At 42.0% G+C, this 16,240-nt stretch overlaps 1 protein-coding gene across 1 annotated transcript in view; it reads right to left on the reverse strand.

Annotated features, from left to right (window-relative positions):
- MRAP2 (melanocortin 2 receptor accessory protein 2) overlaps positions 1 to 16,240 on the reverse strand; it is a 54,107-nt gene that overhangs the window by 19,516 nt on the left and 18,351 nt on the right. The window contains exon 2 of the mRNA XM_047101287.1: positions 11,582 to 11,715. Coding sequence (XP_046957243.1) covers positions 11,582 to 11,708 — 127 coding nt within the window. The 5' untranslated portion in view covers positions 11,709 to 11,715. The remainder of the gene's footprint in view (positions 1 to 11,581; positions 11,716 to 16,240) is intronic.

Here is a 16,240-nt window from a genome sequence, read left to right on the forward strand (position 1 = left end):
TTTCTGATCTATTCTAAGAAGTTTACCTACGTGAGATTATGGTAAGGATGCTTAGAAATATTTTTTTAAATAAATGATTGAGGGGGGTGCTTGAGTGGCTCAGTGGGTTAAGCGTCTGACTTTTGCGCAGGTCATGATCTCACAGTCTGTGAGTTTGAGCCCCATGTTGGGCTCTGTGCTGACAATCAGAGCCTGGAGCCTGCTTTGGATTCTGTGTCACCTTCTCTCTCTGCCCCTCCACTGTTCGCACTCTGTCTGTCTGTCTCTCTCTCTCAAAAATAAACAAAAAATTTTTTAAATAAATGGTTGGCACTTATACATTAAATGTGTTTAAATGTAGGGGCGCCTGGGTGGCGCAGTCGGTTAAGCGTCCGACTTCAGCCAGGTCACGATCTCGCGGTCCGTGAGTTCGAGCCCCGCGTCAGGCTCTGGGCTGATGGCTCAGAGCCTGGAGCCTGGAGCCTGTTTCCGATTCTGTGTCTCCCTCTCTCTCTGCCCCTCCCCGTTCATGCTCTGTCTCTCTCTGTCCCAAAAATAAATAAACGTTAAAAAAAAATTAAAAAAAAAATGTGTTTAAATGTAAACCATCATTCTAATTAAATTATGTGGGGGCGCCTGGGTGGCTCAGTCGGTTAAGCGTCCGACTTCGGCTCAGGTCATGATCTCGCAGTTCGTGAGTTTGAGCCCCTCATCAGGCTCTGTGCTGACAGCTTAGAGCCTGGAGCCTGCTTCAGATTCTGTGTGTCCCTTTATCTCTGGCCCTTCCCCTCTCGAGCTCTGTCTCTCTCTCTCTCTCTCAAAAATAAATAAACATTAAAAAAACTAATTAAATTATGTGTGTATAACCCTTTTTCTAAAGTGAAGAAATCAGATTAGCAATTTACTCCGAATAATTCATATTTCATTCCGTGTATAGGATTGCTGAGAGGTTAACTTTTGTTCAACAATGTTTATTCAACACTCTGGATACAAAACTAATATAATCTTTCCTTGAATTAAGAGTGCCAAAGAAATAGAAATTGTAGACTTTGCCTTATAATATAGTGGAAATGAAGTCTAAAAAAGACAAAAGGACAAGTACCAAAAAATACATGTATGCAAGTACAACCAAATGCAACAATAATGTATCAATTGTGGGGGCACAGCTTATGAAGCACCACTGTACAGGTAATGACGGTTCAGCATGCTGTACCTCATCAATTGCCTGAATACCAAAGGCAAATTCTAAAAGGTCACACCAGAGTTATGTTGAAGTTCTCAGTTAAGAGTTTAACCTAGTCATGCTGATTCACATTGGAAGGTGTTCTCATTAGGACAGCTTTCACATTGGAAACAATGGCTGGATCCCCATCAGTAAGTACTTCACTTCTCTAGCCCAGGGTGGGCAGAGGTGGAGGAGGAGTGCCTTCAACCCAGCCTAGTTCCTTCTCTCTGCCCTTCTAGTGGCCCAGTGAGTTGATCAAAAAGCAGCAATAATGTGGGACATGAGAAGGTCATGGCCCTCCCTTGAAGTCCTGAGGGAGCAGACTAGGGAGGAGCAGGGCTGTGGCTGGAAATTGAGAATCCTAGTGATCAAACAGCATTTCCAAACACTTCCTTAATAACATGCCATCTACATTTCCTATCACAATATGCTTTAAATGGTTCTGTTTATTCACATTCCCCTTGAAATGGAATTTTGCTTCCTCTAATTATTCCCATTAATTTTCCTTTACCTTGCTCTCTGTCACATGACTTGACCCTATGGTACTTTCTTACCCTGAACCCCTTTCAGAGGACATCAGAGATCCCCATATCATTCTAGGAATATCCAAACTCTCTTACAGTTTTATTTATATGCCAAGTTTCATGGGCATGGGCATGGCAGGGAAAACAGAGCCTCTGGCCTTCTCCAGAGCACCCTTTCCTAAAAAGGATTAAAAATAAAGGTTTATATAAAGTAAAGCTCCAATGCAGCCAGTTGGTTAAAGAAGCCAAGAGAAACCTTCCAAAGGTGTTTTCAACAGAGCCCAGCAGTCACTTTTGTCCTGTCTAGAACCAGAACTATTTAGAGATCATTACGGTAAAAGGGTAGAGAAAATTGCCAAGGGAAATTCTAAACGGAATGTGTCATAATAAAATAACTTCCCTTCAACCTGACCATTAATGAATGGAATGAAACAGAGCTGAAGGCTGATGATGACATGTTTTTCACTGGTGTGATAATTTTTCTCAAAGATTATCTTTTCTACTCCCGGGTAGGACTAGAACAACTACCCCATCCCAATACCCTCCTCTCCACCACCTAAGAATAAACTGTGACCTTTCCAACTCATGGTTGTATGAAAAACAAGGATTCATACTTAATTTGAAAGAGAGGGTTCAGGATATGAGAGCCAGCACTGTCCTCATGCTGCTTCTGGCTTTAATGCATTAGGATCAATTTTCTGTTGGGAATTCCTGGAAAGGAGTCCACAGTGGTGTTCCACAACTTGCTTTGTGCTCCCAATGACAAGTTGTAGCCTAAGCATTCACAAGCTCTAGCTCTGCTTCTCATCGTGATGACCTGGCTTCTTGCTAACTCATCCATGCACGTGGCTGGCATTATCTGCAAGTTGGCATTGAAAAAAAGCATGGAATATGGTCTCCACTGATGGCTCAGAATAAGAGGATGCTCCTTCAGTTGTTGCTCAACACAACAGCTCAAATGGTCCACTTAAATGGGTCCTAGGAGCCTACTGACTCATAGGCTTTGTTTCTGTCTTACCTATCCAGGGCCTTCCTAAATGTCCTATTTCTCTCCTTCCCTTGATAGCAAAATTTTTAAGAGATTTGCCTGTACATACGATTTCCAGTTCTTCTCCTCTCATTTTTTTTTCTTGAACCAATTCCATCAGCCTTTCACTCCCACCCACTCCACTAAGACTGCTTTAAAATCATTGCCAATAACTTCTACACTATAAATCCAACAGTCAAATCACAGCCCTCAATTTACTTGACCTAGAAGCATCATTTGACACAAACCACCGTCTCATCCTTGAAGCTCTTTCTTTCTTTTCTTTTCTCTTCTTTTCTTTTGAGAGATAGAGAGCAAGTGGGGAGGGGCAGAGAGAGAGGGAGACAGAATCCCAAGCAGGCTCTGCACCATCAGTACAGAGCCCAATGTGGGGTTTGATCTCACAAACCATGAGATCATGACCCAAGCTGAAACCAAGAGTGAGATGCTTAACCAATTGAGACACCCAGGTGCCCCCCACTTGAAACTTTAAAAAAAAATTTTTTTAATGTTTATTTATTTGTGAGAGAGAGACAGAGTGTGAGTGGGGGAGGAGCAGAGAGAGGGAAACACAGAATCCGAAGCAGGCTCCAGTCTCTGAGCTGTCAGCACAGAGCCCGATGCAGAGCCGGAACTCACAAACCACAAGATCATGACCTGAGCCTGAGCTGAAGTCAGACGCTTACCGACTGAGCCACCCAGGCGCCCCTCTTGAAACTCTTTCTTAATTTGGCTTTCAGGAAACACACCTGCCCTGTTTTCTTCCTACCTTTCTGTATGTTCCATTTAGCCTCCTCTGCTATTTTCCTCCCAACATCTCCAACTTTCAAATGTTAGCATGCCACAGGGCTCATTCCTTATACCTCTTCAGTTTTCTATCTATACTCATTCATCCAGCCTCTTAACTTTGAGTACCATTTATATGCTGTGACTCTCAAATTCATACTTTCATAGCACCTCCCCCACCATCTCCTATTGGATGTCTGACAGGTCTCAATTTAACAAGTCCAAAGCTGAGCTCCTCATGTCCCGACTTCTCCCACATCTTCTCCATCTCAATTAACAGCAATTCATCCTGCCAATTAGATCACAAAACTTCCAACCAGCCTTGGCTCTTCACTTTCTATTTTGCTCTATGGCCAGTCCATTGACAAACCCTATCAGATCTATCTTTAAGAAATATCCACAATTTATGCACCTCTCACCACTCCACTGTCCCCACCATGGCCAAGCTACCATCAACAGCTGGACTATTGAAATAGCTCCCCTGAATGGCATTCTGCTTCCAGTCTCATCCTCTTCCTTCCCCAGCTTCAGAGTGGTCTTATTAAAACCTAAGGCAGATTCTACTCCTCTTCTCCAAATTACACCTCAGAAAAAGCCTAAGTCCTTAGCATGACATCAGAGGCTCTTCTACCTCTTTCCTCTTCTCTATTGCCTGACTTCTCTTGCTGCTCTGCCTCTTAATCACTCCCCTGGCACCATGTTGGTCTCCTTGTTGTTCCTCGCATGTCCCATTTCATTCTTGCTATGGAGAATTTTCTGGAATGCTCTTCCCCAGATACCTTATAATTCAACCTCTCACTCCCTTCAGGTCTTTTCTCAAATTTCTCCTTCTCAATAAGGCCTTCCACAGCTGGTCTATATATAATTTCACCTCCATACCCGACATCTCCTTTCTCTAATGTATTATTTTTTTCTATCACCATCTGGCATGGTTTGTTTATGTCATTTATTTATTACCTGTCTCTCTCACTAGACAGCAAGATCTATAAGATGAAGTATTTTTGTCTTTTCTGTTCACTGTTGTATCCCTAATGCTTAAAACAGTGCTGCATATAACCAGTGCTCAATAAATATTTGCTGAAAGAAAGAGTAAATGAGTGAATGTCCATTCTGCTGGTTCCAAATATATGTCAGACATAGGTCCACTTCTGATACATTTCAAGGTTTAATACCAGATGCAAAACTGAGGGCAAAAGGAGAATTCACAATAACCATCAGAGATTGTCTCTCAGATGAAAGACCCTTTGAAGGTAGGAATCTTTATTTCAGCAGGTAGAAGAACCTAGTCTAACTAAAGATGGAGCTACTATTGCAGAGTATGATCTGTTACAGGTATCGTCACAGTCATTCATATCCTTAATAAATGCTTTCCCTTGAAAGGTCTTGCTTCCCTTTTTCTGAAACTGCACCTAAATGGCTTTGAATTTTGCTCTGCAAAAGAAGGAGACACACTTGAAGGTCAGAATCACGGCATATTAAAATGGAAGAGAGTACACCAAAATACACAGGACGATAGGTGGCTTCATCTTTTCTATTTTCCTGTATGGCTGTGTTTTTTGTTTGCCTCTTATTCTTCTCTAGGTGTCTCAGATATTGTCAGGTTGCTGAAGCTAAAGACCCCCACTTTGATCAGATCTCTCATATCAGAACAGTAAGAACTCACCCAGGCATTTTGGTTTTTTCCTGATGTGAATGTTAAAACTAACAAAAGAACTTCTTATTAATAGTATAGTAGGTAAAGTAAGTATGTGATGTGTCACACTTCTGACTACATTGTGCAAGAATTCTTGCCAGCTACAATCATTTTTAGAATGTAATACCCTCAAAAAAGATTTTCAATTGTCTCTAGAAATGTACCAACCAAAATAATAGCAGCAGGCCTGTCTTCTTGGCCCCATAAACTAAGGAAAAGAGAAAGGAGAACAGAAAAATAAAATTTGTGCCACCAGGCTGCAAAAGCATATATTGTAGGGAAATATATGGCAATTTGCCCCGTCATTTTGATTTCCACTAAAATTCTTAACAAACAAGTAGCCTTACCTAAAGATTGTCCCAGAAAAGTAATAGATTAAAGAATTAAAATAAATGCAGGAGGATGATTTCATACCCTTACAGCAACAGCCTTCCACCAGGTAATCAATGACAGCATATCCTAATGGATTTCATGCACTTTTTGAAATTTCCACAAAGAAATACTGAGTAGACAGCAAAAAAGGAAGGAGTGAAAGCATTTAATTACCACTATTCACTTTAGGGATGAAGGATATACGGTTCAGTTAACGACTTTTCAAGGAACAAATACAGAAAGGCCTTGATTGAGTAAATGAGTCACTCTGAAGCTCTTTGCAGCCCCACTGGTGGAGACAGGAACGTGGGAGCCACGGATCACTGCCCCCTAATTGACCCACTGGAAGCCCTGCCACAGCCACCAGCCACCAGCCACCAGCCACCAGCCACCAGTGGCTTCCAGGCCCCAGGGACTCACTCATGAAGCCTGGGGTCTTGTACTCCTTCCTGCAGCAGGGGAGTGTGGACATGGGCTAGGTCAGCTGGAGGGGGCAGCTGACCAGGATAGAGATTTAGGAGGCTCCTGAGCTCCCCTCCTTCCATGAACACACTGAATATACAGCTACATATGGAGGCGTTCCCTCTGAAAGACATCTGGAAACTAAGCCACTCCTACACCTGTGGCAAATGAGGAAAATACATACATAAAAATGGGTAGAAAAGGCTGAAACACAATCTTGCCATAACCCCCCCCCACACACACACACACAGCTACATACAGTTGGAAGGAAACCCCCAACTTCCAGCTTCTCCCTAAGAAGGGAAGAGTTTGGACAGGATATCTAGAGCCCCACTTTTAAGATTCCCGCTACAGAAATGCACCCCTAAAATGTCTAGCTCTGACAGCCAACAGGGCTGACATCCATGAGAACCCACAGACTACAGCAAACAAAGAAGCAGTAATTCCTGGGCTTGCAAGCCTTCACCACAGCCATCTCCCCCAGGCTCAGTGCAGAGGAAGCAGACAAAAACACCCATTTCCCATTCTTTCCCTGAAAGGGGTTTATCTGCATACTTTAAAAGATGTTGCCTCAGGGCCAAGCTTCTAATTTAGCACACATCTAGTGGTGCCCACCGCCATCTTCTCCAGAGGGCAGGGAAGCTGGCAAACACCTCCCCTGCCTTCTCCCTCCAGCCTGCTCCAGTAATAAAACCAAGTCACTAGTATCTCCCTGGAAAGAGGTTGTATACAAGTCTGACATCCTAGCTTTTGTGGCTACAGCCCGAGGCACAGGTCCCCAGTCACCTGGCTCTGATACCAATGGTGTCCACATTCAGGAGTCCCACAGGACTATAGTGAACAAAGAAGCAGTTCTTAACAAGCACAGGACTACTTTCGCAGCTATGCACTTGGTCTAGAAGAGAGGAAACAGGCAAAAACTGAAAGAGGACTTTCACTACGTCCATTTTGACCTCCAACTTTCTAATTAATTATTTCTTTCCAGCTTTTCTCTTAATTCAGGCAAAAGATCCTGGGGCAAAGCATCCCCTGATGAAAACCGAAACTACCCCATTCTGCAATAAGGACTTCCCTGAGCCAGCAAGAGCCTGCCCATGATCGACTCCAAACCAATGATAACCTGACTCTACTGCCCACATTTGTCCCCCATTTTTCTTATATAAACCTGAAGTATTTTCAGCACTTTGGAGACAGTCTTTGAGATGCTAGTCAGCTGTCTTCCTGATGATGGCCTCACTGATATAACTGCTTTCTTGTTTTACTATCAGTCATTTCTCTGCCTTTGGATTTTGTCAGCTGCAAGTGGCCAAACCTGGTCTACTCAGGCCCCCCCAGAGCCAGGTGCTCTTACACCCCTGCGCCCCTGTTACAAAACTTCTATCTCCCAATTTCTCCCTGGGAGGGGTTTAATTGCATACTTTCCCAGCTGCTGCCTAAGGATCTGGCTCCTAATCAGGCTACATGTAGGTGCTGATCACGATTTTTCCCTTGAGGACACAGGCAAGTCTTGACATGCCCTCAACTACTAGGAGCGTAAGAACAAAGAAGTTTGCTTTGACAATCATAAACGTTTGAGAGGCAACTAGGAGCTTAGTTGATCTCCCACACAAGACCATTCAAAACTGGGGTAGGTAGCTGTTTTATCTAATGCACAGAAACAAGCCCAGAGAGTCAAGAAAAATGAAGAAAAAGAATACGTTCCAAACTAATGAACAAGATAAATGTCCAAAAACAGATCTTAATGAAATGGAAATAAGAGATTTACCCAATAGAGAGTGCAAAATAATGGTCATGAACATTGGGGGCAGGCTCCATGACATTGGTCGGGGCAATGATTTTTTAGGATTTGATACCAAAAGCAAAGGCAACAAAGGCAAAATTAAATAAGTGGGACTACATCAAACTAAAAAGCTTCTGCACAGCAAAGGAAATCACCAACAAAAGGAAAAGGTAACCTATGGAATGGGAGAAAATATTTGCAAACCAAATATCTGATAAGGGGTTAATATCTAAAATATATAAGGAACCCATACAATTCAATGCCAAAAAGCAACCCAATTAAAAAGTGGGCAAAGGACCTGAATATATATTTTCTGAAGACATCCAAATGGCCAATAGGTACGTGAAAATGTGCTCAACATCACTAATCATCAGGGAAATGCAAATCAAAACCTCAATGAGATACTAACTTATCCCTGTTTGAATGTCTATTATCAAAAAAGACAAGAGATAACCAGTGTTGGTGAAGGTGTGGAGAAAAGGGAACACTTGCACACTCTTGGTGGAAATGTAAACTGGTACGGCCACTATGATAAATAGTATGGAGTTCCTCAAAAAATTAAAAACAAAACTACCTATGATCCAGACTTCTCACTTCCGGATATATATCCAAAGGAAATGAAACCATTATCTTAAAGAGATATCTACAGGGGCGCCTGGGTGGCGCAGCTGGTTAAGCATCCGACTTCAGCCAGGTCACGATCTCACGGTCCGTGAGTTCGAGCCCCGCGTCAGGCTCTGGGCTGATGGCTCAGAGCCTGGAGCCTGTTTCCGATTCTGTGTCTCCCTCTCTCTCTGCCCCTCCCCCGTTCATGCTCTGTCTCTCTCTGTCCCAAAAATAAATTAAAAAATTTGAAAAAAAAAAATTAAAAAAAAAAAAAGAGATATCTACATTCCCATGTTCACTGCAGCATTATTCACAATAGTCAAAATACAGAAAAAACCTAAGTGTCCATCACTTACATAGGTACACACACACACACACACACACACACTAAAATATTAGTTGTCCTTCAGAAGAAGGAAATCTTGGGGCACCTGGGTAGCTCAGTCAGTTAAGCATCCCACTTCACTCTCAGGTCATGATCTTGTGGTTCATGAGTTTGAGCCCTGCTCAGGCTGTGTGCTGACAGCTCAGAGCCTGGAGCCTGCTTTGGATTCTGTGTCTCCTTCTCTCTCTGCCCCTCCCCCACTCACGCTCTGTCTCTCTGTCTCAAAAATAAATAAACATTAAAAAAAAAAAAAAGAAAGAAAGAAACAGAGTAGAAAAGTGGTTGCCAGGAGCTTGGTGTGGAGGAAACAGGGAGAAGTTGATAAAAGGTTATAAACTTTCAGTTATAAAAGGGATAAGGTCTGAGAATCTAACATATAACAAGATCAGTATAGTTGACAACATGTATTGCATAATTAAAATTTGTAACAGAGTAGAACTTAAATGTTCTCACCAAAAAATAAATATATAAAAAGGGAAATATCTGAGGTGACGAGTGTGTCAATTAACTTGATGGATGGAATCCGTTCACAATGTGTGTGTACACTAAATCATCATTTGGTACCTTTTAAATATATTATAATTTTATTTGTCAAGTATACCTCAATAAAGCTGAAAGAACAAGTAAAAAGCCTTCCTTGCAAGGGAGGATCAGGTGAAAGTGAAGGATCATGAACACCAAGACAGGTCAGAATAGCAGCATCTAGGAAATCCTAACAGAGCAAAAGCATTCCCTTTACCACATTTGCATCTCCATTTCTAGTCTTTCTTACAGTTCCTAATGTGCCCCATGAAACTGAACTGGTTAAGAACCTAAAATTTTTATAGTGTTATGGATATTCATTCTGAAACAACCTAACATCTCTGGAATATTTAGGGAGTAAACACAACAGGACCTGCGAGTTGGCAGCAGTTCTTAGCCAACAAAGAAGCTTTGTGTTGGCCAGTCAGCATGCAGTATGACTTGAGTTGGACAGTAACCTTCCACAGAATTGTATTTCCTTGCTCTGTGCTGGCTCATTAATCGCTCCAATCACATGAAGCACAATTCACGCCTATCACACAGAGTTAGGAATTGTCACAGGCGATTCTAGTCTGTCATTATGAACACACACACAGAATGCTCTCTACAGCCTCAGAAAACCAGCAGGGATGAAAGGATGCCATTGACCATGTGTCAGAAAAGAAGGTTCTTCAAAATAGTTCCAGACTACTTTTTGATGGCCCAAATGTTCACACAGCTTGGGAGAGCTGGAAACATCAATACTTTGAAAAGAATCTCAATTTGTAGGTGAAAGCAGGCAAAAACCTCTTTGACCTCGGCCACAGCAACTTCTTACTCAACACATCTCCAGTGGCAAGGGAAACAAAAGCAAAAATGAACTACTGGGACCTCATCAAAATAAAAAGCTTCTGCTCAGCAAAGGAAAAAATCAGCAAAACTAAAAGGCAACCTATGGAATGGGAGAAGATATTTGCAAATGACATATCAGATAAAGGGGTAGGATCCAAAAGCTATAAAGAACTTATCAAACTCAACACCTAAAAAACAAATAATCCAATGAGGAAATGGGAAAAACACATGAATTGACACTTCTCCAAAGAAGACATCCAGATGGCCAGCCAACACACGAAAAAATGCTCAACATCACTCATCATCAGGGAAACACAAATCAAAACCACAATGAGATACTACCTCACACCTGTCAGAATGGCTAAAATGAACAAATCAGGAGACTATAGATGCTGGTGAGGATGTGGAGAAATGGGAACCCTCTTGCACTGTTAGTGGGAATGCAAACTGGTGCAGCCACTCTGGGAAACAGTATGGAGGCTCCTCAAAAAATTAAAAATAGAAGTACCCTATGACCCAGCAATTGCACTACTAGATTTTTATCCAGGGGATACAGGTATGCTGTTTCAAAGGGGCACTTGTACCCCAATGTTTATAGCAGCACTACCACAATAGCCAAAGTATGGAAAGAGGCCAAATGTCCATCGAAGGATGAATGCATAAAGATGTGATACACACACACACACACACACACACACACACTGGAGTATTATTAGGCAATCAAAAAGAATGAAATCTTGCCATTTGCAACTACATGGATGGAACTAGAGGGTATTATGCTAAGTGAAATTAGTCAGTTAGAGAAAGACAAATATCACATGACTTCACTCATATAAGGACTTTAAGACAAAACAGAGGAACATAAAGGAAGGGAAGCAAAAAGAATATAAACACAGGGAGGGGGACAAAACATAAAAGGCTCTTAAATATAGAGAACAAACAGGGTTGCTGGAGGGGTTTCGGGAGTGGGGGGGATGGTCTAAATGCATAAGAGGCATTAAGGAATCTACTCCTGAAATTATTGTTGCACCATATGCTAACTAACTTGGATGTAAATTAAACAATAAATAAAATAAAATAAAATAAAATAAAATAAAATAAAATAAAATAAAATAAAATAAAATAAAATAAAATATAAAATAAAATAGAATAGAATCTCAGTTTGAGAATGACACTGATTCATGTTCCTCCATTAAGGGAATCTTTCAAGTTCTTTGTCCCTCATGTAATACCATCTCTGAGCAACCAGGCTGTTTGGAAGGGGGTGCTTTCTGGGGTTTGGGGGAACAGAGTTGTGTAAAAAGAATGTTCAGGAAAATTCATCACTGGGAATTTCACAAGTTAAGACAAATACATTATGTTTACAATGGGGAATTATATAAGACTTACATTTATGAGCCTTCAGTCCTTCAAAGGAAACTGGTCCAATCTCATAATATTCATATTCCCAGGTGTAATCAGAATTAGATGCAGATTGCTGGGATGTTCTGTTAGACATTAACCTCTGGGCAGACATCTCTACCCTGCAAAAATGGAGAAAGGCAAGTGTAGAACCTGTTAATTCATCCTCAACTGCACAGTTACTCTCATTGCTCTTGACCTACATTCAAAAGTTCAGAAGGGAAAGGCCTCAGGGAGGTCCCATCCATGAGGTCAGGGAGAGGTCCTTACTGGCTGCCTATACTTCATACCAAATAGCCATTGTTTCCTTTTATCTCTACTAGATTGGAATGTATTTGAAATCAGACACCATGTCTTCTGTTGTTGTCTCCCAGAACTTAATTCAATGCCTGGCACATAACCAACTTTCAATAACTGATAATTTTTTTTAATGTTTATTTATTTTTGAGACAGAGAGAGACAGAGCATGAACGGGGGAGGGTCTGTGAGAGGGAGACACAGAATCTGAAACAGGCTCCAGGCTCTGAGCTGTCAGCACAGAGCCCGACGCGGGGCTCGAACTCACGGACCGCGAGATCATGACCTGAGCCGAAGTCGGCCGCTCAAACGACTGAGCCACCCAGGCGCCCCTTTCAATAACTGATAAAAGAAGGAAGAGAAGGAAGGAGACAGTATACCAAAGTCTCCAAGCTTACAACTTCAGCCCCATCACCTACCTACACCTACATGAGTACATAAAGAACCTACGGAGAATAAATAAAATCAGTACCAGAAGTGAACTAGCACAGTATACATATACTGAGCACCTGCTATGCAAAAATAAAGACAAGCAACTGATATCTAATGAAATTGGGGGTGGGGGAGGGGAGAAAAGAGAAGTGGTCAACCAAAAGTCCCATAATGGGAAAAGATCCTCAGTGGAAGCCCGAATCTTGCCTACTGCTTACTCCTGAAATTTGTCTTGTCCTCAGGATGTCCTGAGTGTCTTTGTGATGATTTTAGATTTAAAAACTCTGACTTCACTGAGACAAGAAGTTGCACTGTGCAGCATGGATGCCAAAGTCGACAAGTCAACAGAGCCAGTATTCAATACTGAGCACGTACTGTGTACAAGACAGTACTCATTATGGGATGGGAGGAGATGCTTGAGATACAGACCCAGATCCCACAGACCTTGCTTTATATTGAAGAAATAATACAAAGTGACAAATAGCAGTAATATAAGGGAAAATTTGAATGAAAGATCAGCCAAAACTAAGATTCACTGAGAAGTTATAACCACAGGGTCTCACCCCCAAGATCTTTCTGATGTTCCCCTTCTCCTACCCACCTTGGGTCAATATCACCCACTGCTGCCTCTAGGACACAACCCCCAGAGAAGCTGAGGCAAAATCACCACCACCCCTCTGCCCCAAGGCATGAATCTCATCTTTCCCTTTTCCTTTCTTCCTCATTCCCCGGTCCTGGACCCCATAGAAATAGACTCTCACCCCTCAGCATCATATTGTTCAAAGGATGGTGTGCTCTGATCCAGAGATACATGCCAGTATCAGAACTGAGTGCCCAGTCAAACAAATCATTCTTTCAAAGGCAGATGAGAATGTACCATTTCTCATTTGGGAAAGAAAGCTACACAAATTTTAAGAAAAGCTGACCTTTAAGTAAGTATTCAGTAACCTTTCTAGCACCAGCACAAAAATAACATAAAACTATTACCACAGTATTATCTTTGGTCTTTGTATCGTTTGAACAAGAGATTATTTCTCTCAATAAATTTCCTCAGGAAATGAAAATTAGCAACTCAAACATAAGAAACACTATCCTCACTTATGAGTAGTTCTTCCAGAGGAAAAGAATTGTGTGAGAGAGTAGCTCTTCAGTCGTAGGGTTCAGAGATAAATGGTAGATCGGATAAACATCATGTCCATTTCAGAATGTAGAGAGGGGCCCCAGGGTGGCTCAGTCGGTTGAGGGTCCAACTTCAGCTCAGGTCATGATCTCACAGCTTGTGAGTTCCAGCCCCACGTCAGGCTCTGTGCTGACAGCTCAGCGCCTGGAGCCTGCTTCGGATTCTGTGTCTCCCTCTCTCTCTGCCCCTAACCCACTTGCATTCTGTCTCTGTCTCTCTCAAAAATAAACAAACATTTAAAAAAAAAATAAAAAAAAAAATAATGTGGAGAATTTCACACCATGCAGGAAATGACACTAGATTTGAAGCTGGGAGACCTGGGTCTTCATATTTGCTCTACCACCATTCCATGTGTTGCCCAGAAATGGTTCTGGCTACAGTCAAGAAGACACCATCATCACCCACCTGGTTCCCTTCTGGAGCTGCCTAACTGGTTTTTCTGCTTCTACTCTTACTGACCCTTTGTGATCTACTCTTCACTTATCAGCCAGTAATCTTTGTAAAAAAACAAATTGCCCCTGTCACTCCTTTGCTTAATACTTTTAATGGCTTCCCATTGCCCTAAGGACAAAGCCCAAAATCCTTGAAAGTTCCTACAAGGTCATGACTTGGGTCTTGGTGTCCTCTTATCTTGCCTCATACCCTACCAAACTGCGCTTGTATTTCCTGCAGTTCCTCAAAGACTTCATGCTCTCTGTCCCTGCACACGTGCTATTCCATCTGGTAAGAATGTGCTTCCTACCAGCCCATCCTAACTCATTCCTCCTTCCCTCCCTGCAAACTCTCGTCTACACTGGAGTCAGCAAATCTGGTCCACCAACTGTTTTTGTACAGCCTCCAACTGAAGAATGTTTTTATATTGTTTAATGGTTGAAAATAATTTTCAAATAATATTTTGTGATGTAAGAAAATTCAAATTCAAATATCAGAGTCCCTAAATAAAGTTTTACTGGAACACAGCAGCCATCCTTGTTGGGTTTTATATTTTTTTAATGGTTTCTCTAGCATTACAACAGCAGAGCTGAGTAGTGGCAACAGACATAGCATGGCCCAAAAAGCCTAAAATATTTACTTTCTGCTATTTTATAGAAAAAGTTTTCTAACCCTCCTTTATAGCAATGGGGAAAAAAAAGATCTAAGCTTCAATTTTCCCATCAGGAATATGATGATGATAACAGTACCTACTTCATGCAGTTGCTGTAAAGATTATGATGAGGGAGCATGAGGCAGACGGAGGGGAAAAGCACAAGGTAACATTCCCCCCACCCCACCCACACACACACCCCAGGTAGAATACGTGTGATATTCCTCGGACACTCCTGGCTACCCAAGAACAAAGGAAAGGGGTATAAGTGCTTACCATGGTAATATGGGAAACTAAGGCAAATGAAAAATTAAATTCCCTTACTGCCTACAGTCCATTGATAAACCCTTGAGACTGGCAGAGTGACCACCCTCTAGGAGCTCAGGTGCCTCAAGGATGACACTTTGCCAGGGGCAAAAGAGAACCTTAGTTTAACATTATCCCAAACTCCAGGATCCCGTAAGCCAGCTTCCTTTATCTCAACTGCTCCCAAGATATATGCTGGCAAACATAACCCAAGCTTATGCACCACCCCCCCCATGTACATCTGAAGGGTCTCATGACTGAGGTTTAATTAAATGGTAATAAATGGTGTTTCCCTAGCAACTGCTAGCCCCTCAATGTCCTGGAAACCTTGCTTCCAAAAATTCCTTAGAGACTCTATCCCTGACCCTCTCCCAACCTGAGGGTATATAATGTGTTACCCAACAGGACCCCAGTACAGCTCTTCCTGTCCATGGGTCCTGTCCCCATGCTTTAATAAAGTCACATTTTTGCAACAAAGACGTCTTCAAGAATTCTTTCTTGGTCATCAGCTCTGGACCCCATGAACCCCTATCCCCCCAAAACTTCATCAGATTACATGTGATGTTGCATGAAGTATGGGTAGCCAGGACCCAGTTAAGATCAATACATAGCAGCCAGCACTATTATTATAAGCTAAGAAGTGCAAGTCTGAGATAGAAAAGCTAGACTTCTTCTTCAAGCATCACCAACTCCCCTGTCAGCCAATTCTTATCCAATTCACTATGTGGTTCATTGATCTGTGTGCCCTACGCAAATGAACACAATTATAATAAAAATAACTCAAAAGGCATTCATTTAGATGCTTTAAAAGTTTTAATGAGAAATAGGGACATCATGGGATTCACGCTAGTCCATCAAGTCAAAAATATGGTAACAACCTCTCCAATTTTTTAAGCAAAATAGTATGAAGTCTGGTTTGATCATCTCATTTTTATTGGAAATCAGGCATTATAGCCAATGTATTAAGCGGAGCAAAGAAAGGCAGTAGGCTTCATCTAGTGTCAAAATGGATAACAGAAAAATAGCAAAAGTACATAAAACAATGAAGGAAATAAAAGTGAGTGTTTTCCATCCTCTGTGTCAGCTGCTGTCCCCATCTGCACAGCAGTGACCCCCATCTGTGGCTACCCAGGCCCACAGGCCCAGCAGGTCTCCCTGCTACTCTCTCAAGTCAGAAAGAAGCATTACCACCACCCTCACAGGGCTGGCCAGGAACTAGCAAACAGGCTATATCTGTACAAAAAGGCAGATATCTAGAAATCTCAAGCCCTTACCCACCACAGAGAAAGTGTTTTCCCATTCCTTCTTTTCTCTCCCTTACACTATTCCTGTTCATCTAAAAGAACTA

Source organism: Lynx rufus, unplaced genomic scaffold (assembly GCF_022079265.1).
Source record: "Lynx rufus isolate CCGP_SWC_20201006 ecotype Redwood Valley unplaced genomic scaffold, mLynRuf1.p SCAF_6, whole genome shotgun sequence".
In the NCBI taxonomy this organism is placed as follows: domain Eukaryota; kingdom Metazoa; phylum Chordata; class Mammalia; order Carnivora; family Felidae; genus Lynx; species Lynx rufus.